At 36.7% G+C, this 26,071-nt stretch overlaps 1 protein-coding gene across 2 annotated transcripts in view; it reads left to right on the top strand.

Annotated features, from left to right (window-relative positions):
• The window catches only part of VAV3 (vav guanine nucleotide exchange factor 3), a 349,793-nt gene that overhangs the window by 308,575 nt on the left and 15,147 nt on the right, over window positions 1-26,071 (top strand). For both annotated transcript variants that reach the window (XM_070486950.1, XM_070486951.1), the window contains 4 exons: window positions 5,063-5,097; window positions 11,021-11,137; window positions 11,701-11,788; window positions 17,662-17,791. In XM_070486950.1, coding sequence (XP_070343051.1) covers window positions 5,063-5,097; window positions 11,021-11,137; window positions 11,701-11,788; window positions 17,662-17,791 — 370 coding nt within the window. The remainder of the gene's footprint in view (window positions 1-5,062; window positions 5,098-11,020; window positions 11,138-11,700; window positions 11,789-17,661; window positions 17,792-26,071) is intronic.

Below are 26,071 nucleotides of genomic sequence, written 5' to 3'. Positions count from 1 at the left end.
CATTGTGATTCTATTGTTAGACATTTTTTTTCCCTTTTCCTGAGGAAGATTTGCCCTGAGCTAACATCTGTTGCCAGTCTTCCTCTTTTTTTTGCTTGAGGAAGATTAGCCCTGAGCTAACATCTGTGCCAGTCCTCCTCTATTTTTTTATTTGTGGGTCGCCACTGCAGCATGGCTGATGAGTGGTGTAGGTCCACACCTGGATCTGAACCCGTGGACTTGGTCTGCCAAATCAGAGTGTGCCAAATTTAACCACTATGCCATGGGGCTAGCCCCAGAAAATATTTTTAAATGTTAAAGAAGTACATGCAAGAGGCAAATTTGACTTAGTAGAATTTACAAAATTAAATTGTCTGCAAGATTTTAGAAGGAATAAACCAAAGGTACAGATTAGATGCATTGTACAAATTTTGCTTTTCCCACTAAGATGAGAATGATAGGGTCTAATCTATTCCCAGTCACTTTTGGTTACAAAGAGATATTAGACTTCAACTAGTGTGTTTGAAAGCATGCAAGTTTATAAATTTCTCAATCAAATTTGTAAATACATTTTTCTGTGCTTCAGTTTGTCATTACTGTTTATTTAATGTTGTAATGATATTTTCGGAAAACATAAAATATATTAGGTAGATACAAGGAGAGTGAATGAATATTTACTCAACTGTTCTTATGGATGAATATAACATAAAATGTACTCTTTGGTGCTTTATGCAATTTATACATTTCTGTTTAGGGGGACATTATTTTATAATCATAATTTGGTGTTTAGGGTAGACTTTCCTACAAAACTAAGTTCTTAACTCCAAGTCAACGAAATTTCTTTATTAATATAATGGAGTTGATAGTTTGAAAAAAAACCTCCTTAAACTATCTTGTTGCTATATTCCAATCCATACTTGATTTCAGAATGTGGTCTGTAGAATAATTAACTCTACTCATTCAAGCTTAATTAATTTCAAAAGCAAAGAGAATCAAAAAGCATTTGCTTTTCTGTTGGTTCTGTGATCTGATGTCAAGTATTTTTTATCTTATAATCTTGAAAAATTGTCAAATTTTGATATCACTGTTATTTAATTAGACAACCAAAAATGATTGTTTAGCTACTTTTCTATGATTTGTATGAACAAGATTCAGGCTTCCTATGCCTAAAGCAGTGATATTTATATGTAGGCAGGTGGCAGGAGATTATACATTCTAAACATTGAGATGTTTAGGAACCTTAATACCTCAAATCAAGAATATTAAGCATTTTATATACCAAATACTGTTTTCTTTTCACAACCTCTTGAATATGGCATAAAATAAGCATTTGAAGTTTTATTTTAGGAATAGTCTGTCACATACCAGGTATTTAATAAATTTTTGTTGTACGAATGAAAAAAGGGTGAAAAAGCAAACCAAAGTCCCTAATTGAAAGTAGGTAATTAACAATGGTAGATGCTAATTAAATCAGCTCATAGGATCATATTGAATGGTATTTTGTGACCCAGTTAGTTACTAGAAGGAAGAAAATGTTCAGAATTTTAAGCTGATAAAGAGTTGTAGAGGAATACTTAATTATGGGTAAGACTACTGACTGTATAGCTTAAAGTTAATAAATAGCTATTAAAATTTTACTACTTACTTAATGGAATTATAGATTCATTTGTTGGTGGTAGGACAAGTTAGGTGAAGGTAAGTAAAAGAAGGGGAGATTGGAGGACAGGTTGAGGAAGTTTGAGAAGGTGGTATCTCTTTTGACCCTGAGACATATTGTTTATCAGGGGTCCATGGGTAGTGCTGAGCTTTCCATTCTGAGCTTAAAAAGTATTCTTCTGCATATGCTATGCCAGTCTCCTCAAAAGTTCTGAGGTATGAAGATAGGAACCTAGAACTGAGGAAAACACAGGAGGAACATAAATGAGACAATTTCATTTCTGGCAATATGGTGACTGGAAATGAAGACTGGAGCTACAGCACAGTGCAAACTTGGTTATGTCTCTGTAAATCTAGGAGCCTTCAGTGCGTGAACAAGAAGAAAACCATCTCACAGAAGAAGATATGTCTATCTTGGTCTTCACTCTGTGTTGGAAAGAAAAAAGAAAGCAGTGTCTCCTAAGACTTCCTAACCTTAGATCCAGAATCACCCAGGCATGGGGCTGGAATTCATACCAGCTCTGTGAACTAAATAATTCTGAACTAGAGATGTAATTTTAATTGATTCCGTATTGATCGTGCCCCCAATACAAATAGAAATTCTCTCTGGATTGGGTGTGGGAAATCTTAGAAAGGAAAGAGTCAGAGTGAGAAGCTCACATTCTGTGTTTAAACTGCCTCAGTCTCTGGCTGGGTAGTGCAAACTCCAAGCAGCTCAGCTCAGGCTAAAAGAACTAAACTGAGAATTCAACTGCTTCTCACCATAGGGAAGATTGAGTCTGCAGTCGGAGTTTAACCAAGTTAACTGCCTCCTTTAAGAAAAACCACACTCTTTGTAGGAAAATAACAGAATCCAGAGCCTCTACAGCATATCATTCAAGTTGTCCAAGATACTATCCAAAATTACTCAATATACCAAGAAGCAGGAGAATGTGAACCATACTCAAAAGAAAAGATAATCAAAGGAGAACAACCCTGAGATGTCCCAGATGATGAAATTAGCAGGAAAGGATTTTAAAAGTAGCTATTATAACTGTGCTCAAGGACATAAAGGAATATATGTTCATAATGAATGAATAGATAGGAAACTTCAGCAGAGAAATAGTAACTATAATAAAAAGTGGAGATTCTAGAATGTGAAACAGTATCTGAAACGATATTAGAGCAATAAGAAAAATACACCCAAAGTTTTATAAGAAAATTGCTGTCGACTTAGAAATCTATCTTTCCTTAATGAGGATGAAATAATGACATTTCTAGCCAAACAAACACAAAAAGTTTACTTCTAACTGTCCCAACTTTTGTAAGATATATTTCAGGGAGAAGCATATATATTTTTATATATTATTTTACATGTATGCTTATTCCCACCAAAATGTTTTTTAAAGCTATATGCCCATAGCCAGAGTTTAACCATGTAAACTGTCTCTGATGAAGGCAGAAAAAGACATTAGGGGAAAATGTTCAAGATGAGAATATGCTCAAAGATGAGAGGGTATCCAGAAGAAAATTATCTAGAGTCTTATATATGAAATATCTGTCCAGTCAAAGGACCAGGGTACACATAAAAGAAATGAGAGGGCCCTTAACAAATGGAAAAGTACAGAATCCCACTCTGTATGGGGATTATAGCTGAAAACATTGTCCTGTCTCTTCACACATCAGAATACACCACTGAAGAAAGAAAAAGCTCCTGAGGGACACATCAGCACGAAACAGCCTCAGATATCTGTTCTGCTTTAGAATTTTATGTCACCCTTCATTTTTGTGGGTCACTTGCCTTTTCCCAGCCAAGGGAATCCACAGCCAGATTATACTGAAGTTCTTTACCCTCCTCCTATCCCTCTCTTTTATCTCTTTATCCTCACTATCCCTCTCTTTTTTTTTTTTTGGCTTGAGAGAGAGAGAGATTGGTTTAAGAATAAGTGTAACTTTAAAGAATACAAAGAGGGAAGGAGAAAATATTTTTCCCAACAGATTTCAGAGGCCATATATATTCTTATCATCAAAAGGGAAACTGTTGAAGATTGATTTCTGTTTATGAAAACAAAATGAAGCAAGAAAATATTTGCAGGATTTGAATGAGTGTAACTTACTTTCAATGTTATTTGCTGTTTATCAGGATTTTACATGGTGGTGAAGTTAAAAATGTGATCCATAGGATAAAAATGTTTAAATACTAATAATTTTAGAGATGTTATGACCAGAAAGTTGTTGGTTTTTTGGTTTTTTTTTTTTTTTTTTTGCTGAGGAAGACTAGCCCTGAGCCAACATCTGTTGCCACTCTTCCTCTTTTTTTTTGCTTGAGGAAGATTAGCCCTGAGCTAACATCTGTGCCAGTCTTCCTCTATTTTATATTTGGGTCACTGCCACAGCATGGCTGTCAAGTGATGTAGGTGTGTGCCCAGGATCTGAACCTGAGAACCCAGGCTGCTGAAGCAGAGCACACCAAACTTAACCACTAGGCCATGGGGCTGGGTCCAGAATTTTTTTATATGTAACTCTTAACCTGGAAGGTCAAAATAGTATCAGCCTATTATGAAAACTGACATAGCTAGAGACATATTCACATTAACTAGACCTCTGTTACAAATGAGGGGAACAGTATTTTTAATCACCCAATACAAAAAAGCCCAGGAATACCTTGGAATGTATACATCAAAGATGCAGATGGTTCATGAAAAATTTCTGAACACAAGACAAACTATCTGTACTCCCAGTCTTTTCTTAGGAATTTATAACCTTGGTCCCCCTTTACATAGTATATATTTTGTTTGTTATTTTATGAGTATTAGTATACCTTCTTTGGCTTTGTTCATTTTCTAATTGCAATCAGCAACTAGAAGTTTTCTTTCTTTATTTGTGTAGAAAATGCAATGTTTTTCTCTTTTGCAAAGCTCCATAGGAGAAAAGGGAAAAATGAATATCTCCCATGACTTTTTCTTGAATAAAAAAGGTTTTCTAGTTGGTAGACTTCAAAATCAGAGTTTAGAATTTATATTACAAAATAAGAGCCTGTATCCAGTATATGTGTTTATTTTGCCTGTATTCCCACGGTCACGGTAAAGCAGAGTGCTGTTTGGTTTTCCTAACATTTTCATTTTAATTTTCTATGATAGGATTAAACTGCCTTGATTAAAAAAAATACCAAAAGTTTGCAATTCATATTTTTTCTGCTATCTCTACTCTCGGAGGTACAGTGGCAGTAAAATGAATGAAAGAAAGAATGAATTAAAGTGAAATGAATTATTTTGTACTAATCTGAGATATACTATGATTCTCTCTGCATAAAATTGCCAATAGATAGTTGCAGGACTGTGCTAGTTAGGGTTTTATAGAGCTGAGTCAGCTGAACTGAATTAATGATTGATTTCTAAAAGCTTCCCTTAAGTAAACTTAATCTATTTTTGCCTTTTTTATATCCTAGGTGCCCAAACCAGTAGATTATTCTTGCCAACCGTGGTAAGTATTAAAAATGTTTATGTAGCTAAGTTGAAATACCGTACCCTTAGCTCAAGGACGCCGTAAATGTGGGGGTAGTAAACCACATTCCATTTCCGTTTGTCCTGGATAAAGGTGTTTTCAGAGGCAACAAAAGAGCATAATGAATGTATGTTGCTGGCCTTTCCATATCTTTATCAGAGAGTGTGTGTGTGTGTGCACGCACATCATGCATGTTCACTTGACCGTAAGTTCAAGGTTTATAACAGCCACGGAAAGGAATGGGACGTAGGCACATTTATATCTCATATTTTAGAAAAGTAGATTGCATGAAATGGAGGGAAAAAAATGTATGATTCCATTGTCTGAATCTAAAAATTAGCCCAGAAAGGATAGTAGATGCTAAAAATGCAATTTACAACATGTAATATGGCAGGAGCAAGATATATCCACATCTAAAATTCATATGGAGCTCACTTACCACTTGCATTTTCTAGCATTATCATTAATAGAAACAAGGAAGCAAAGTGGATATTGGTTATTATTTTTTAGACATGATGAATTTAAGGGGACAGTGGTATCTTTAACAGGACAAAATCTATTTAGGAGCCAGAATAGTTTTGATAATCATATGATAATTAATATATACTGAGTACTTCTCATGTGTTTAGTATTTTCCACATTCTATTTCATTTTGTTTTTCCAACATTTCTATAAGGAAGGTTGTGGGACCAACCCTGTGGCTAGTGGTAAGTTTGCCATGCTCTGCTTTGGCAGCCTGGGTTCAGTTCCCAGGTGTGGATCTACACCACTCCTTGGTGGCCATGCTGTGGCAGTTACCCACAAACAAAATAGAGGAAGATTGGCACAGATGTTAGCTCGGAGTGAGTCTTCCTAAGCAACAAAAAAAAATGTGTTATTATTTGTTTAGATGAGGAAACAAAGGTTAAGACCGTGCAACCAAAAAGTGGTAGAGCCAGAATTCGAAGTTATGCCATCTATACATTGCCGTACTGCCAGTGAAAGTACAAAACATGGGCATATTTACTCATTTATATTTGTTTCTCTAAATTTTATGTTTGGCTGCTCTCAAAATGACTGCATCTATTTTCCTTTTCTTGGTATTGAAGTATATGCATACAAATTAGATATCAGAATATGTATATAAATGAGATATTCTGAAAGAATATAGTACTAGTTCAGTTTGCAAGTATAGGTAACACATAGGTTGTCTGATATTTTTTAAATATCCTGATTATTTTCTGATATATAACCAAAGCATGGAAAATGCCAGGTTACTGAAGGAACACATTGTCCAAACTATGGGATTCTTCTCCTCCTCAGCCCCCTTGCCCTCCCTCAGCAGTCACGTCTGCCCTCTGCAGTCACTGTCTGCTGTCTCGCATCCCTCCCTGGGCTTCAGCACTGAGCTTGCTGAAGAAATTGTGGCAGATTTGTAATAGAATCTTTGCCTGGTTTAGGACAAATCTGAAATCTTAGTTTCGATGGAATTAAAAATCATAATCCTGACAGGAATTAAATTTTGAGACTAGAGCTAATAGCGTGCATAATCAAACTGCAAAACATCAAGAACTGGGAAAATCATGAGTATGATGATTAGCTTCCTTTTCTTTTCTTTTACCATTTTTCATGTAACTAGGCATAATAGTTATAAGGGTAATGATTTTAGAGATAAATGCTAATGCCACAAACGACATGGATTTTATGAAATAAACTGGTAAGGTACCTGGGAACCATTCAGGGCACTGGAGATTAGCTTTTAAATTCTTTGTTTTAAAATGCACCCTTGCCAATATGTAAAATTCTATTGAAAACATGAATGGTTAGAGTAGTATTGTTCCTAATGATAAAAAATCAAGATGTTCTGATGAGGGAAAAACCTTGAAAATAGGAAGAAATAAAGATATTTCATAGCAGAATTTTAAAATTACTTTTTTTTCCTTGAGCAACTTGGACAATTTATTCACACTAAGCAGGCAGTTTCATGTGAATTGCCTTCTGCTAGGGAACAAAGTGATCACCTATACCAGAAGACAGAACCTTCACTTTTAGAAATACTAAACTGTTTAGAGAAAATTATGCCAAATGATGACTTGCTTCCCAAGTCATCGAGAAGTTGAATATCACCAACTGTATTGTCCTTTCATTATTTCCACATTTAAAAACAAGTTCTCATTATATAAACTTTGTCTCTTATACAGACTATGAAATATAACAAAAAATCATGATGACTGTCTTCAACAATCTATATGTTGGGGTGTCAGGAAGGCAGGGATGAGGCATAGGGCTGAAAACTGAGGAACTATCTGAAAATCTGTATGAAGAACATGAGACGGATGCTGAGGTCCCTCCCGCATCCTCCAAGCAGTCAGGCAACTTACCTTTTCCTACCTTAGGAGGAGACACTGGAGTTAGTAGGTATATTATGTGGGAAATTTGAGCCATATAGGGCCTGGACTTGGAAAGACCTCACCCAGAAGAGATTAGGGGAGATGCCCCACTGAACACAGAGAAGTCAAATTAAGAAAAGTCCATGTATCGAATGACACTGATCTCCAGTTCCTTTGTATAGCTGAATTCCAGTACTGTGACAGCTAGGTCTCATACATACAGACTACTGTATCCTTGCATCTAGACAGGAATTTGGACCATTTTCTCTAAAGAAACCGAATAGACTCAGAGTAAAAAAGCTAAAATCCTAACATTTGGGTGTTATCCAGCCCCACCATCAGGTTCTTGCTAAATGATCAGGTTTCTACCCACGGGCCTACTTTGGTGCCCACACACCAAAGATTCCAGTCAGTTCTTGGATGCCTCCCTCTTAAATATGAACAGACAACAAAGAGTAACCAGACATTTGAGAAAAACCTTGAACTAGAGAACAAATAAAATGGAAAAATAAACTTGAAGAAAATAACAGACATTAAAATGAGCAAAAGAAAGATTTTTTTTTTTAAAGATTTTATTTTTTCCTTTTTCTCCCCAAAGCCCCCCGGTACATAGTTGTGTATTCTTCGTTGTGGGTTCTTCTGGTTGTGGCATGTGGGACGCTGCCTCAGCGTGGTCTGATGAGCAGTGCTATGTCCGCGCCCAGGATTCGAACTAACGAAACACTGGGCCGCCTGCAGCAGAGCACACGAACTTAACCACTCGGCCATGGGGCCAGCCCCAAAAGAAAGGTTTTTTTGTAAGCCTTTAGTTTTTATTCTCAAAATTAAGAGATGATAATGCATCCATGGAAGTGAGCTGGATGTTTTATTAAAGGATGATCAGAAAACAAGAGAGAGCTCTTCTAGATTAAGTATTGAATAGAGAAGTTAGAAAATAAAATGGAGCAAATCTTCCAGAAAATCAAAGAGATAGATAAAACAGGGGAAAAGATAGGGAAATTAGACAGTCAACCCAAGAAGTACAGCATTCAACTAGTAGGAACTCTGGAAAGAGAAAAACTGAGAGCAGCAATTATCAAAAGAATAATACAGACATTTCTTAGAACTGAAGGATATATGGCTCTGAAGCAGAGATGATACTGAGAGCCCAGGACATTAATGAACTAAAAAGTATAGCACATAACCAAAAGGCACTTTATCATGAAATTTTGCAATATAGGGAATACAGAAAGAATCTGAAAGTTTCTAGGGCGAAAAAACAAAAGTAGACTACATACAAAGAATCAGAAATCAAAATGGCCTTGAATTGGAAGTTAGAAGACAATGGAGCAATGACTTAAAGTGTGAGAGGCAAAATAATTTCTCACCTAGAATTATATACCCACCCAAGTTCTGAATTATGTATTATTAAGTAAAAAAATATTTTCATAGACGTGAGGCCTTCCGGGTATTATATCCCACGTATCCATTTGTAGAAAGCTGAAGGATGAGCTAGTAAATCAAGAAAGAGGGAGAGGCAGAATCCAGGAACTGGGAGCAAAGGGACGTCCCTGGACTACAGTAATTCAGCAGGCTTAGAGAGCAAGGAGGATTGATTGGACCAAGAAGGTGGAGGGCTCAGGAGAAATACATGTCTCCACAGAAAAAAATGAACAGGTACAGTTCCTGGTGTTGAAAAATGTATTACTGAGGGGTTTATAGTTCTCTTGGAGAATTTGGAAAGAATTTGTGATAGAGACAAAGAAGCTTAAGCAAACAAGAACTTGAGGAGTTGTTTTTTGTATGTCAAGTTTTCTTTGAATGTGACAACATGACAAAACTGGGCCAGACAGTGGCTTGCTTTGTAGAGGTTACAGAAAGAAGAGCGAGGAGCAGCACTATAGAGGAATGTGCGTAAGTGAGGAAAAATGATTTTCCTCCCTGACATCTAAAATTGATAAATTAAGTAATTGTAGGTTAATCATGTTATTTAGAAATATGCAAGTAGAAATAAGAAAAAAATAGATAAAATACTTGAAATGGGACTTGGGGTAGAAGATGGGGTAACGCTGCTTTTTTGTTATAATTATTATAGTACAAGTTGACTTTTTAAAACTATGTTTGTATGTTACTTTGATAAAATTCATATACTACATGCTAATTGTGATAAGTTCCATGAAGAAAAATAGGGATACTGTAATGAGAGTAGTGGAGTAGAGAGTGCGAGACTCAGGACGACATTCTTTAGAGGGGATGGTCAGAGAAGGCCTCTCTCTAAATCTGAGTAAAGAGAAGGAATGTGTGTTGATGGAGGGTGAGTGTTTTCCAAACAAGAACTCAGTCTATGAAAAGACTTTAAGATCAAAAGAAGCTTGGTGAGTTCCTGGACCTGACGAAGTCTAGAGACTAGTGCAAAAGGGGGTTGTAAGAGAGAAGATTGAAGAGGAAGTTGTGAGTCAGATCATACCAGGTGCTAATAGTTCATGGGTTATCATAACTGTGCTTTTAACTCAAGGTGCCATCTGTATAAAATGACCCTGGCTCTTCTATCTTGGGGGAGACCTCACATGTCCTCTTTCAACAAACTTTTGTTGAATGCTTTCTGTGTATATTTTAAATAAGTATTTAGTGTAGATTACAGGTGGGTATTTACACTGAGTTGCATGAGTCTACAAGTGAATCAGAGAATTTTCTGGAATATTAATTCATAAATAGCTTTGAGAGACCCTGTCTAAACATAAATTTTTTTCCCTTAACTTCTGTTGCCCCAAATCTCTGATGTATTTTGCTGGTAGATGCGAAGCCTATATGTGATGTGGAGAGTTACTAAAGAATCTTGTAACATTGCATTTGGGCCTTGTATTATCATTGTTAGTGTTATGGAATTTGGGTATGTTTAAGGCCAACATAGTTTAGGAAGAACTGCATTCTGGTTTTGAAAAATGTCTATCTTTTAAAAATATATTTTACTCACTGCTGCTAATTTCTTTGAAAAATTGGTTTTCAAAATTGTGGACTGGAAGAATTAATCTTATGTTGAAAAAATAATTTTTAAAACATAATTTAAATTGTTCCTGGAGTTTTCTTAAAAAGATGCTCAGAGGAGATTTCATTTCATAGTGTACATAGAAAAGGTGAAGTTTTGTGGGGGGCAGGGTGTATGTGTGTGTATGTATGTGTGTGTATCTTATGCAGGGCAGTCCCTCCCTACAAGTCATTTTCCAATTCTTGTCCCTAAGCTCACTACAACTCTCTTTCTAACCCAATACCTACTGATTCCTCTATTTGTCCCATTTATTTATTTGATAAATATTTTCTGGGTGCTTACTGTATATTAGGCATTGTTCACTTTACCGTCGTTAGCTTTGTAGAGCATTTGTGTTTGGATGAATTAAAGGACTTTTTTCTGCATTTTTTTGAAGCTATGTAATTAGTGTAGAAGTAAAAACGGTTTAAATCCGCCACTGAATTAAAATCCTGATAAATACTTATTTTTAGCCTCTGTTCTCTTCCAGGTACATTACCCAAATTTTCTGTGTCATTGTTTCTTACAGGTATGCTGGAGCAATGGAAAGATTGCAGGCAGAGACTGAACTTATTAACAGGGTAAATAGTACTTACCTTGTGAGGCACAGGACCAAAGAATCAGGAGAATATGCAATTAGCATTAAGTAAGTAGGACAAGTACTTTTACAGAAATAGATTTCCTGTTTTCATAATTTTGTAGACCATCTGACATGTATAACACTGAAGCTGAAAACCAGTGTTCTAATTGCAGTGGAAATAATGCATCTATCCAGGCAGTTCATTAATACTTGAAAATATGTGTTAGAAAAACAGTATTAAGTGTTATAGGCTGCTAATTGGCATAATTAGATTTCTGTTGTAACATTTTGGTGACTTGATGTGTGTATGTTTCTAGTAAATTTTAAGAGTATAAATTACTGGATTTTGTTTTATTTTTGTTTATCTGTATTCTCAAACTGAACTTACAAAATAAATTGGGCATAATGATTGGTCAAATCTAACCCCCCCTTTTCACTTCAAATATTGGTTATATCTTCAATCTAGTAAATATATTTTGTTAATTAGCTGTCACCAGTGTATTGGCATAGGTATATATTTTGTCTTCAGAATTAATTCCTATAACGTTATTGGGGCATGCCCTCTGGTAATTATTGATTTCTACTGATTAAAAACACATTTATATTCATAAGTGATTCATTGCCCACAGGTACAATAATGAAGCAAAGCACATCAAGATTTTAACACGAGATGGCTTTTTTCACATTGCGGAAAATAGAAAATTTAAAAGTTTAATGGTAAGCATTGATTGGTTCTTTTCAATCTTTGGTCCTTATTTTTCTCTTATTGGAAAGGTCAGTTTAATTCTATAGTTTCTTGGAAATTTTGCTCACTAAAAAGTTGTTTAAAGAGAATCATACTATAATTTTGCAGCAGAATCCTGAAAATTCGAAGAACTCCAATTGTTTTATATTGCCCTAGTTGTATTTTTCATTATAAATTAGGTTTGCAAGTTTTAGATAATATTTCAGAACCTACACTCTTTATGACTCTTAGAGTAATAGACAAATTCACATACAATTAACTTTCAGTTATTTTTTGTGAGTTTTGCCTTGTGTTTGAATGACACACCCCAAATTTTTAGTGTGCGTCTCTTTTCTCCTCTTATTGCTTCTGCCTCCAACTCTTAATTCAGGCAGAGGAGGGTATTTTAAATTATAATGTAGAAAGTTGTAATTGACAAAATACCTCTCATATTTAGGTTAATTTCCTACAAAATGCAATAAAATGTCAGATGGAAAAGCTTTTTGTATTTTCTGCTATCTTAAATTATCTGTGCTATGGCTCTCCTTCATTGCCTTGAACAATGTAACATTAACAAGGTAATATTTTTACCACCCAACAATTGCTATTTCCTAGGAATTTTATATTTAAATTGAAATAGTATGTTGTTACCAAGTTGCTTCAAATGAACAAAGATTATTTTATTAATTCCTACAATTTTAAAAGTTACAACTTAATTTTGCTGGTCTATAAGAATATTATGTATATACCATATAAACAGTGCATATATGTCATGATATGAGCATTGTCAACACTAAAGAAAAAGTTCGTATTTCCTCAAAAGCAGCCTCAAGTCTGTTTGTCAAGTTTGAGAGAGTTTCTTGAGATAATGAAGAATTTGGATGTAGATATCAGATGCATTTGTAGCACTCCTCTAAGTGCTTTGAGTAACATTGAGAAGGACCACTCATTGATTGAACCATCAATCAAATGATACATCCTACATCCTTCCGGAAAACATCTCAAAGCACTTTGCAGATGTTAACATTAAAGTTAAAACTGAATGTAAGAGCACCTTACAAAATAGGCCAGCTTGATAGCCTTATCTAAAAATTTAGAACTGCCTCAAGACAGGGAGTAGTGTTTTAAAGAAATTGAAGTATCTCGAGTTGAAAAAAAAGTAAGAAAACTTCTCTGGACATAAATATCACATTCCCAATTCAAAAGCCAAGGATGGGCAGCAAGGTCATGTCCTGGAAAATGTAAACTCTGTCCAACTGGTAACCAAGATCCAGGCATCCTCCCTGCTGGCGGTGTCTTACATTCTGTTTGAACAAGCAGGCTGTGCACAGAGAGAACTGGACCCGAGGAGATTCTTCCTAAAATGAAAACCTAGGAAGGAGGTGGCAAGTGGATGCACAAATAATGAATGGCAGCCCTAGCTGAGACATGATAAAAGCATGCATGGGGGGTCTCCACTTCACTTCCAGACACACCAGCTGGAGCTTTCACCTGCAGAACTTCCGTGGATGGTAATGAGGTTGCTCCATGGTATCATAGCTAATATGAGACTTAAAAAAAAATGCTGTAGGGCCAAAGATGACTGCCAGCCTTGCCGACTTTGAGAGTAACAAAAGGAACTCCCATCAGAGGAGACAAGCAAAGAGGATGAAAGGAATAGTCACTGGGAAAGGGCCAATCAATTCAGCTTTATGTCACCTGGGTTTAACTCAAGAAAGTTCTTCAGAAGCTAAGGTTAGATGTGAAAAGCCAGTAAATACCTTGTGACCTGGATTAACAGACGTAGATCCTTGAGTTGCTATCTGCATATAAAGCTATGATTATAGTCAAAACAGTAGAGATCCAGAATTCAAATAATTTGTATCAGAGAGCAGTGAAAGTTTCTGCAGTGATGTTCTGGAAGGGGAATTAAAAGTAGTTGTCACAGAGTTAAAATAAGCTCCCCTTATACAGCAGGTGTAAAATATCAGAATGCCAGTGCTGGAGACACATGCGTCTGTTTTTTTCCTCCACATCTGGGGATCTTTTGTAAGGAAGCATGTCGCACAGTAGGTTAAAGGGAGGGAATTAAGAATTCATAGCGAACTACAATGAAACTAAAAACATTAGTACAAGGATATAACTGTAAAAAACAAAGAAAGACAAGGAGCTGAAAAATCTCAGTCTTAGAAAAATACTACTGTCAGGTTTAGCAAATAACTGTAAAAATTGCTGAAGAGATGGTTGAACTAGTCTGGAGCTCCCCACCCTCTTTGTTCCTGTTCCTTTGTTGAAGAAATTTATATGGACTCCAAACTATGTGAAATCATTGTGTTTGTGCAGAATTCAAAAAAGACTCCATGGTTCTAAAAAAAGCTTTCAAATTAGTAAATCCATTTGTACCAAGAACCTCACAGTAGTGCTGTCCTTCCAACCCAAGCTGGGAAATGCCACATGGGTACTTGTGGGAAGGCATGGCTTCTATTTCAGTAAGCAGCCCCTTTGGAAGGAGATAGAGGGTTAATAGGCATCTTTGCCTTCACTCTGACAATGTAGTGGCTTCTCTAAACATGCATCATACAACTTCCAGGAGTTACCTTTTATCATGCTGGTGTCAAATAACACAGTTCCCAGTGTGAGTACATAGTGGTCTGTGGATTTGAGTTGTTTCTCAAGAATAGTTCAGTATCCTCCCATTATGGGTGGTAAAGTTATATTTTTCTACTTCTGAAATTCATTAGGGCCTGGAATTAAATTTTAATTTGGAAGGGATGTAAAACACAAGCAAACTCCAGAAGTTGTTTTAAATTAGTCAGTTTCTCAAAGAGAAGATTAGCCATAGGGGGTTATGACCTAACCTTTTTCCCTTGGCTCCCAATAGCTTGGTTAATCAAAATCTTTGTGTTTCTTAGTCATTAAATTCAAATTCTAAATGAATTTCTATATCCAGATTACAAGGCATTAATTTTCTTCTAATTTTCGTGTATGCCAGACAATCCATGTCCAAATGCTGTTTATAAATCATCTCCATTGCCTGTTTCCTTGGTAATTGGAATGACTGGCTCTCACTCATTATTTTTCAGAGACTTGAATTGTTGACACTGCTGTGTCCGTGTGAGATAAGGAAAGCTTAGCGATTTCTTTTGTTTAGAGTCTTCTTATTTACTTGTAGTACCTGAAGGTCAATGACTGCTAAAGCAGGGGTGGATTAGACTAAAATACAGAAAGCGTAAAGACATAAATTGGAAAAGATCCATGGTGGCACTATTTAATTCTATCCAGTTAGAAACATGTAGGAAGACTTACTCTCATAAGAGTGTAAAAATGGAACTCAAATACCTTCCATGCGTGTTGAAGTGATAAAAGTGTATTTTGCAGCTTACCAAGCCACATGACCTTAGGCCTTGGAAAAGTCATTTTTCTCCCATAACATTTGGAGGTGGGTAGGTATTAAATGATCACAAAGTCCTTTTCAGTATGATAATTCTGTGGTTTCTAGCCAACTTCACATTAAATTTAATTCATGCCTATTCATAATATAATGCATAAAATTCGTATTGCCTATAACAAAATTACATTGAAGTCCGAAGTTATTGGCTTGTAATTACTTTCACGTTTATTGTCATATTTTTGCTAAAGAAAAGAATACATTTTACTCAGTTTAAATAATAAGACTAAGTAAAGAACTCTGATATTTTCATCAGCAACACAAAATATACATGTGAACAGTTCTTGAGGGACCTTACAAAATTTTGCCTTTTATTTAAAAAAAATTAAATAGTAATATTGGTCTTTAAGTAGAATTTAACTCCAGACTTTGCCTTCACAAACCATGTTAAAAATCACTATACTACAAATGCTGTGTTCTGATCGTTGGAGCCATTTTGAGGATATAAACTTCTATCTTGTATTTTGAGTTTGAAGTTGGTCAGATTCCAAATTCCTTTGATTCATCAAGGACCCCCATAATCTGGGACCAAAGAAGGAAGAAAGGATGGAAGAAATATTTATTTTTAAAGTTGTAGATGTGTGTTTAAAACTCTAGCATCTTACGTCTAAGGAAACAAAGTTCCTACATCATGGACACTTAGCAAATGCTCCTTCCCTTTTGCTGCCTCCCTTTTTGTGTATTGACATTTGCCAGGTACTATTTGCTAATAGTATGAGGTAGTTAAGAGCACAAACTTTGGAAACAGACACCAGCTATACAACCTTACGCAATTAACAGTGAGATTCACCTCACTGGGACTTGAGCCTCGATGGTGCAAGGCCTATGTCTTGGTTCTTGTGTGAAGATTGTGAGAAACTATGTAAAAGGCCTGGCACATGGGATCGTAGTGGCTGTTATGATCATTCACGTGTACCCGGAACTTTATACATTCTTTACTACAGTCTGTGAAATGGTTTGTTATCCCCATTTTACAGATGTGGGAGTTGAAAAACTCTCCATTTGCTTTATCCAGTGCTTCAGCCAAACTATGCTTTTAGTTTATGAATGTGATCTTTGCTTTATCACCTTTATGTCTGTTCCCAGCCCGTCTGCTCTACTTAAAGTAATACTTCCCTCCTTCCTGGTTTTTGAAATTTTACCTGTTCTTCAATTTAAGCCAAGCTGCCTCCATCATGAACTCTTCCCTCATCCTCCCGACTGGACCTACTAAAGGAAGTTCTCTCTCTTGCCCTTGAACTCCCATAGGAGTTCCCTCCCTTTCTTTCAAGGGTGAGAACTCCTAGAGGGCAGGAGGCTTATCTTCATAATCTTTGTGACCACTGGAACTCCCCGCACAATGCACTCCACAACTCATCCGAGTTTGGTCATAACTAATAAAGAAATCATTGACGATTTTCTTTTTCTTCTTTCGGGTGATTTTTGGCCCCGTCAATTTGTTTGGGGAACTTTGAACATAACCACTGGAGGTATTGAGTTGATGACAGTAAGATTTTTAGAAGAAAGGAGTTGCTTTTACAGTGTTCTAAACAATGGTGCTGTAGTGGAAGCACTGAATAATTAGGTTAAAAGTGATTTTGCTTTTATTTTCCTTTCATGTATTTCTAAGAAATATTATATCTACAGTACTCATCTAATGATAATATGCATTTTTCCACTATGAATTAATTATTATTCAATTTCCGTTTAAAGTAGAGGGATTCGGATTTGTGCAGAATCTGTCAAACCAGCAATCTCAAAAGAAATTTCCTGAAATTTTACTTTGAAAGATGAAGAGTGGTTGTTATATTAGGCTTAGATGTATTTAAGGCAAATCAGGTGTAAGAAAAAAGTTAGAAAGAACCACATTATTGACCTCTGTAAGTACCAGACAATATGCAGAGCTGTGAGAAGGGTGCTAACACTTCATCATAAGCCAGAAACAATGGCAAGTAGCATTTGTGGTTTATCAACTTTGGTTTACCATGGAAAAATACATTTAGGATCAAATTTGTTTTTCTGCTATGTTGAAAGAAAATGCAGGAAACGAGAAATTGCTATATATTCAGCAAACAGCTGTTCCCTTTATTTTTGTTTAGAAAGGCAAGTATTTCATAAATAAGAACAATAATTACTGTTCTGAAATTGAGGTTTAGTGTGGTTTCTTTTCATTTACCACATCTGACTGGAGACTAATAGGATGTTCTTTATCCATGAATAACAATAGGGGGTAACTCACATTGCAAATGGCCTGGATAACGAGGACAATTACTAGGTAGGTGTCAGGTACATCCAGACAGCAGGGAGATTATCATTTACTTACTCTTCCATATACTTATGGAAAGCTTAGCATTAAATTGATCATTCTTATATTGTATGTAATCATATGTCAAGGAATTCAGGTATTTGAGAACAAAACTATCCTTATCAAAAATAATCTTTGGTTCTTTTTTGCTAAAGGAACTTGTGGAGTACTACAAGCATCATTCCCTTAAAGAAGGGTTCAGAACCTTGGATACGACCCTCCAGTTTCCATACAAGGAGCCAGAACACTCAGCTGGACAGAGGGGTCATAGAGCAGGCATCAGCTGTGAGTATTGTAATTTAGAATACGATTTGCTGTCACTTAAGGATTGGAGGCACAATAACATTAAACGTCTTCATTCCAAATTTTGAAATAGAACCAATTACTGTGCTAATGAATTTAGCAAGAAATTTTTCTGGAGCTAGGCAGAATCAGATGGACCAGCAGGTTCATGAACATATCTGGATGTGGTTCTTGGTGCCAAATTAAAATCATGTTTGTGTTCAGAAATCCGTCAGAAATGTAAAGGGTATGTTAGTTAATGTATAAGTTCTGTACTTTTCCCCGACTTTTATATTAGCCAGAGTGTTAAACTGCTCCATGTTTGTGGTCATAATGCTGTTTGAGTAATAGTGTTTCAGCAAGGCTGGTGCACAAGCTTTCCCATCTATCCCAGTCTGATTATATGATTATAGCTGCTTATGATTCTATTTCAGTTACTTCCAGAATTTTGAAATGACTAAAGCGTGTTTCTTCTGACACCAGTATTTAGAAGTGTATGTCAACCACTTTCTTTCAGCAGGAGCACTGTGCCACGACTAATCACAAAACATCAGCACACAAACCAAGAGCATGTTATAGTTTCAGTGTGAGTTCAAGTCAAAAACTTTTTTCTTGTCACCATTTAATGTCGTATAATCTTTCCGCAGGTAGATATAGCATCTAAAGACAACACTGTGATGAAAAATGCTATGAATAAACTGTGATTTCATTCTCTTATTTTAATATCTTGTTTTTTAAATAAAACTCTTCTGGAGGAGAAATGAATACAATTTTATTACTCTTAGAATCTTTAGCCTAAGCAAACGGGAGTATCTAGAGGTTTTTGAAAAAACAGAATTTGCATCGTGTACTATAACTTTAACTTTTTTTTCCTTAAAAGCAGAGATTGAAAGGGAAAGAGGTAATGCTCAGGGCCTTAACAACATCAGTAAAATTTCATACACTTCAATATAAGTAAATACACAAGTAATTTGTCACACCAACTGATGGGTTTTTTTATTTGAATAACTTAATAGCTGTTCTCGTTCCAGGGATCAGTGATAAATGACCGAGCTTGTACAATGAAGGCAGTCAAAGCACACTTTATGCTGAAACTTTAAACACCTATTACAACTTATCTTTCTATTTTTTAGCCCAATATTACCCAATTATCTTAGATTCTCATATAGGCCATATTTTTTGTTATTCAAAAATAAAAGTTTTCCCTTAAAAAGCAATTTTCCTACAAATTTCTTGAAAGTCTACCAAAGTTATGACTTTTCCCCTGCATGAAAAGTATAATTTTCAGCTGTGTTTGACTTTGCTTTCCCAGCAGCAGGAGATAATAAAAGTTGCTAAGGAGGTCAGTGATGCTAAAACTCCTGTTTGTTTGACTTGTTCACTTGGCTCTAGAGTGCCAAGGTGGGAGAGGTTGGCAATCCTGGAGAGCAGATGTATGTCCCTTAGTAGTGGAAGGTCACTGACCCTCATATTTCACTCTGCGGTGACTCCCAGGCACTTTCTCTGTGCTTGGCACATGGAGGTGCTCAGAGAATGTTGTCCAGCAATGAGTGAACTTGCCTCGTTTAAAATTTGTCTCTAGTGTTGAACAAAGTATTCAGTGCTCAAACTTGGTTAGCCACTGGGAATGGAGTTATAGGCCTTTTTTTTTTTTTTTTTTTTTAAGTGTAGCAAACAGAATGATTTTGAACATCCCTGCAAGCTACAGGGAAAATTTTAAACAAACAGGGTCATGAGTTCAAACATTCCATATGCTAATCTTTTTAAGAGACTCTGGCAAGTTATGGCGCCGGAGCCCTTTTATAACCGAGAAGCAAAAGCAAATCATTCATTTAAAATTTAATCTTTGTTAAAGTTTGGTTCTTTTCCCTCAATTATTCATTTATTCGTTCCTTCAACAGATAGACATTACATACCTAAAACAGGCAAGGCACTGTTCTAAGTACTGAGACGCAGACGTTGAGGAAACAAAGTCCCTCCCCTTATGGGGCTTATATTTTAATGAGGAGACTCAGGCAGATCTGGTTTGGGAGTGTGATGTTTGTATATAGGGTGGTCAGGGAAGAGCTCACTCATAAAGTGACCAGAAAGAAGTGAACGAGTGAGTTAGGATGGCAGGCAGCAGTAATTGCACAATGGTCTGCCCTCCCAGATTATGCAGTCGTTACCGTGCAGCAGGGTTATAATCTTAGATCAAATTTATGATACTATCCAAATGTTTTATTTACTTTATGTTGACTTTGTGTAAAATGAGAACACCAAGATGGTTCTGAGGATTAAATGAGGTGCTGTATATAATGCATTTAGCATAGTGTCGATAGGCGTAAACACTCAATAAAAGTCAGCCACTGCTGATTCCACCACTCCTACTTCTGCTATTACTAGTAACAATTTTTCTCACACAGCATGCATTTTCTTATATTTCTAAGAGTTGAATTTTAACTCATAGCAATTTACATCTTTGCTTTTATGATTTTTTAAATATACCTTGCTTATTTTGTACCAAGTCCTGATTAAGGGTTAACCCTTAATTAAAGCACTGCTTCTTTTTATACATATTGTGCTTATCAGGAAGTGGTAAGGAGGAAGTGCTTCATATTCTGCACAGAAAGATGGTGTAGAATGTCTTTATAGTCCTTACCTCTGGTTCATAGCTTTGGCTTTGCTGCTAAATAGCATCAAAAATAACTTTTACAAAGAAGTAGTACCTTGGGATACTGGATTGACTAAGGTGCTGACACCCCCATTACTTCTAAAAGGCCTTGGAGGGAACAGAGCAGTCGAGCTAAAGCTTGGGACCACCATGTATTCTGGGTAGAGGTTGAGATTGGAGTTTCAACTCCTGAAACCTGCTATTTATTATTTTTTTCTTAAATAATATAGTGACCTTGGGGGGCTGGCCCCGTGGCCGAGTGGTTAAGTTCGCGCGCTCTGCTGCAGGCGGCCCAGTGTTTCGTTGGTTGGAATCCTGGGCGCGGACATGGCACTGCTCATCACACCACGCTGAGGCAGCGTCCCACATGCCACAACTAGAAGGACCCACAACGAAGAATATACAGCTATGTACTGGGGGGCTTTGGGGAGAAAAAGGAAAAATAAAATCTTTAAAGAATAATAATAATAATAATAATATAGTGACCTTGGAAAAGAAAGTCCCAGGGCATTGTAGAAGAGGCTGCTTGCTTCTGTATTAGTCCACGTTAGAAAGGTCTTGGGCAGATTACCAACTATTTTTCAAGTTTGTAAAATGTGATAAGATTATGACAGAACTACTTCATGCAAATGCAAAAAAATATATACAAAAAGATATTGATTAGAATTAAACAGGAGTCCAGAGTGTTGGGCAAGGAGCATATAGCATTTCTAGGTTAGGAGCCCATTGCTGGCAAGGCTCTTTCCCAGGGCTAGGAGACTTTATTTTTGCCTTCAGAATGACTTAGTGTTTCCAAGAAAGAACAAAAAGAGAAAGGAAGAGAATAGAACAAAGAGAGAACTCAGGTGTAGCAGTGAGCTGTGGTGCTTCCCTGGAAACTGCAGTGGCTCCATGCATGATGTTCTGCCCTGTTGTGTGGATCTGTGTAGGAATCCCATTACTGTCCAAAAATGGTCACAGCAAGCCTGCTTTAGATTGCTTCAGGTGTGCCCGTAGGGCTTGTGTATTTGAAGGGCACTGAATGGACTTTGCCTTCCTTGCTCTACTTGAGCACTTAATTATTTTCAGGTCTGCTACTGAGTAGCTGTCTGACCGTAGGCAAGTCACTTAGCCTGTCTGGGCCTCAGCTTTCTCATCTGATGAATGAGGAATGAGATTAGATATTTTATTATGTTCTGCTGAAAATAGCATGCCACGTGTCTGTCTTTGTACACATGAGAGAAAGAGGCAAGGTAGAATGTTACTACATCATTACGCTAAGAAAAGTGCGTGATTAGCTACCTCGTGACCCGGAAACCGACCTTCATCACTTTCCCACGTTCTTATTTATGGAGAATTCATTGGACCATAGAATAGAGTTGGCTAATTTTTTTTAAATGTTGGTTATAATTATATTTATATAATCTCAAAGTAGCTTCTCACAAGAATTTATTAATTACAAAAGGAAAAACAGAAATTCCTTAATCAAGCGATCAAAGTTAACGTCACCAATAATGGGGCAAATAGATATCATGTACTCCCTAATGTCGCACTCCAAGGACACAACACCACTTTGGTGGTATTCCTGCCCACAGGATGCATTATTCAAATATAATCATCAGGAAACATCAGACAAACCCAAATTGAAAGACATTCTAAGAAATAATTAGCCTGTATTCTTTAAAAATGTCGATGTCTTGAAAGACAAAGACAAAGGAATTGTTTCAGATTAAAGAAGACTGAAGAGGCATGACTGCTATGTGCAACATGTGATCCTGGAGTCAATCCTGGACCCAAAAGACAATTTGTTTTTTTGCTATAAAGGACATGTGTGGGACAATTAACAAATTTTAAATAAGTTTCTAGATTAAATAATAGTGTTAAATTTTTGCTTTTGATAATTGTACTGTGATTATGTAAGACAAGAAAATGCCTTTGTTTTTAGAAAGTACACACTGAAGTATTTAGAGATAAAGGATGTTATGTCTGCAATGTATTCTAAGGTGGTTCAGGAAAAATATAGAGATTGATAAAGGAAACAGTAAAATTTTAACCTTTGAAGAATTTGAGTGAAAAGCATATGGGAATTCTTTGTACTATTCTTGCTACTTTTGTTTAAATCTAAATTATTTCAGAATTAAAAGTTTTAAAATTTGGAGATGATCGTGTTAGCAGAATAGGTCTGAGGGAATTGGGAGGAAATGACAGTGTTCTTTTTCATCTGCTCCAGGTGCAGGAGCAGCTTAGGGCAGTGATTTTGGGATCATGTAGAGTACTGTGTAGGTCATATTTGAAACCATCTGTTTCTTACCTGTGACCTCATTGTATTTGCTTATTCATTCATTCACTCTTTTAGTCAACAAATATTTATTCAGCACTTACCATGTGCCAGGCCCTGTGCCAGATGCTAGACTTGTAATGGTGAATAAGATAGACAATCTGGTGGATAGGAACAAACATCAAACAAATAACTGCATAAATAATCACAAATTTTGATAAGTCTTGTGACGCAAAAGCACAGGTCAAAGGGTATGACAAGAGGGCCTCTTTAACCTGTTGAGTCAGGGAAGGACATTTTGAAGAAGTGACATCCAGACAAAACTTAAAGGATCTACGTGGATTGGCAGGGTGTGGGATAGTGGAGAGAAGGGAAACGCCTCAGTGAAAAAGTAATTTGTGTAAAGGACCTTAAACAGGAAATAACTTCGTATGTTTAGGGAATTGGAAGGAGGTCAATGTGTTCGGAGCATAGTGAGTGGATTCTAATATATACAGTGGGAATTTATTGAAGCTTTATAAGCAGAACACGATAGGAGCTAATTTACATTGTTTTAAAAGATGACTGGCCGCTCTGTGAGCATGGCTTGGAGGGAGGCATGGGCAGAAAAGAGATGAGTTAGGGAGCTATTACAGATAGCAAGGGGTGATGGTGGTTTGGACAAGAGCTGAATGACGACCGTGGAGCAGGACAGTGGGCAGACTTGGATATATTCTGGAGGTCGAATTGGTTGGATAAAGGAATTGAGGTAGAAGTAGTGCAAGTATGATATACAAGTGTTTGCCTTGGACAGCTGGCAAATGGTGAAACCATTGACCCATCGGGAAACAGAAGAGACCTAACAGTTACAGAGGAGAAGGTGACACATTTGGTTTTGCACCAAGTTTTAGTACCTATGCATACTCAGTGGTTCAGTAGGCATTTAGCACCAGGAAAAGTGGTTTGGGTTTTGTTGAATCATTAACACTTCATTTCACAGTTTACATAGAATACGGTATTATTTTTATATAAGTTTAATGATTTCTTCTGGTGTAATCTTCCCTTAGGAACCAGCCTCCTTTGCTTCTCATTCTCAAATTGCACTTTATGCGGTGCCTTTCATGAAACAGCTGTCACAAAGGGCTAAATAAGTGAAGTCAAAATCTAAGGTCCATGGGAGACATAGCGGATATTAAGGTGCTGTGCGTAGTTGGTATTTGAAACAGCATGGAAAGACGGGCATGGGGGTTGAACGAAATATAGATCAGCATGTTCCTTCTGGTGCGGTGACAAATATTATAGCACTTCAAAAACTGACAAAGGCTTCCTGGGTCATTGGAACTGTACAGATGACCTTGCAGGAAGAACTAAAAACCAGAGCCAGAGCCTCAGGTGCTCCTCCTGACGTGGTCTCTTTCCTTCCACATGTGTCCCTGTTCTTCTGTTAGCCGTCTGACAAGGTGGATAACCTTCATTATCGCCAGTTTTAGAAACTTAGACTCAGAGGATTTGTATTGTACACATTTACTTAATATAACAATGTAGCTTTCTTATTCCTGATAATTCCTGAAACATCCTGATAATGCCTTAACCACTATTTATTAGTTTTATTACAGTCTAATAGTGGATAATATTTATTATCTTTCCTAAAAATTCGTCAAGCATCCACCTAATTGTTTTTACCTTCTTGCTCTTGTACCACAGCATCCCCATATTCATCCACGCTGATTTTCTGTTCTCCTTGTCTAATCCTAAGTATTTTGTTTTCCCTTGGTCACTTGGCAATTGGATTTGATTTGCTCTAATTTTATTCTGGTAACTTAAATATTTGTTTTAATCTCACAGTATTAGTTTCCTAGGGCTGCTGTAAAAATTACCACAAACGGAGTGTCTTGAAACAACAGAAATTTACTCTGTCACAGGTCTGGAGGCCAGAGGTTCAAAGTCAGAGTGTTAACAGGGTTGCCTCCTCCTGGGGGCTGTAAGGGAGAATCCATTCTGTGCCTCTCTCCTAGCTTTTGGGTGACTGCAGGCAATCCTTGCTGTCCCTTGGTTTCTAGAGGCATCGCTTGAATCTCTGCCTGGTCTTCACATGACCTTCTCCTCTGTGTGTCATCTGCCCTTCTCGTCTCTAAGGAAGACACTTGTCATTGGATTTAGGGCCCATGCTAATACAGAATGGTCTCATCTTGAGATCTTTAATTTACATCTGCAAAGATGCTTTTTTCAAATAAGGTCACATTCACAGGTTCTGGGTGAACATATCTGGGGGAAGGGGTGCCATCCAACCACTATAATCTCATAGTATTAATTTTAGATTTTTCTCTAAATTTTTCCATCCCTTGTTTTATCTTTTTTTTTTTAAGTGTTTATAACTTGAAGTTATAAGAGGACTTTGTGTTGTCAGGGCAGACAGGCAATGGATGGGAGTTACAGGGAAACATTTCCTTAATACAATGAAGTGTTTTCAATAGATTGTCACTTTCCTGAAGTGAAATGCACTGTCTTACTGAGAGAGAGCACTTCTAGCCAATGAAAATTTCCAAGAAAAACCTACATGACCATTTATCTGAAACACTGTACAAAATATTTGGTATAGGATAAAAACCTAATAATCCTGTCTGATATTCAATATTCAATAATTTAATGATTGACAGAGCGCTATATTTTTCAAACCCCTTTTACATACATTAGATTAATGTCTCCAATGGAATATTCGAGGAACCACCAGCCCTGTGAGACGCACCCTGAAAGTTTTCCTCTGTCAAACAGATGTACCAGAAATACTGCTTGAGTGATATAGGAAAGTGACAGTTTCCCTAGAGTTTCCCTAGTTTATTTCATCAGACAGCACTGTTTCATAGTGTTTAATGCTCATGTTAGGAGCCTTAAAAGAGTTAGTGTATGTGAAGTGCTTAGAACAATGTCTGGCTCATGGGCGGTGCTATATGTTCTAGCTCCTGCTATTGCTACTGGTGCTCTGGCTACCCCCTTCCACTACTGTTACCCAGCGTGAGATGTTACACTAGCCTCATTTGACAATTGTTAAAGTATTTATAAAGGCCTCCTCCTTTTCACTGGGACTTTGGTTTACGCTTCCCTTTCGTGGGCTTCAGCTATGCTCTCCCAGTACGCACTCTCTTCTTGGGCTAAAGCAGTGCTGACATATTGCTGACATTTTTATATTCTTTTCCCTCAGCATGTCTATGATGGCCACAGAATTTACTGTTCTTGGGCAACTGATCAACTGTAGTTGCACATCTTCATTATTAGGTCATACTGGGCTTCTCTTTTTTATTCACTTACTTCAAGAGCTTTACTAGCTACCATAAGGCATTTTTATCTTGAACCTGATAGCTTTAAAAATTAGTTGCCAGTACCCAGGGTCCCTTCA

The sequence above is a fragment of the Equus asinus genome, chromosome 16 (assembly GCF_041296235.1).
Source record: "Equus asinus isolate D_3611 breed Donkey chromosome 16, EquAss-T2T_v2, whole genome shotgun sequence".
NCBI lineage: Eukaryota > Metazoa > Chordata > Mammalia > Perissodactyla > Equidae > Equus > Equus asinus.
Note: the sequence above shows the minus strand (reverse complement) of the source record. Positions and strands in the feature narration are given on the sequence as shown.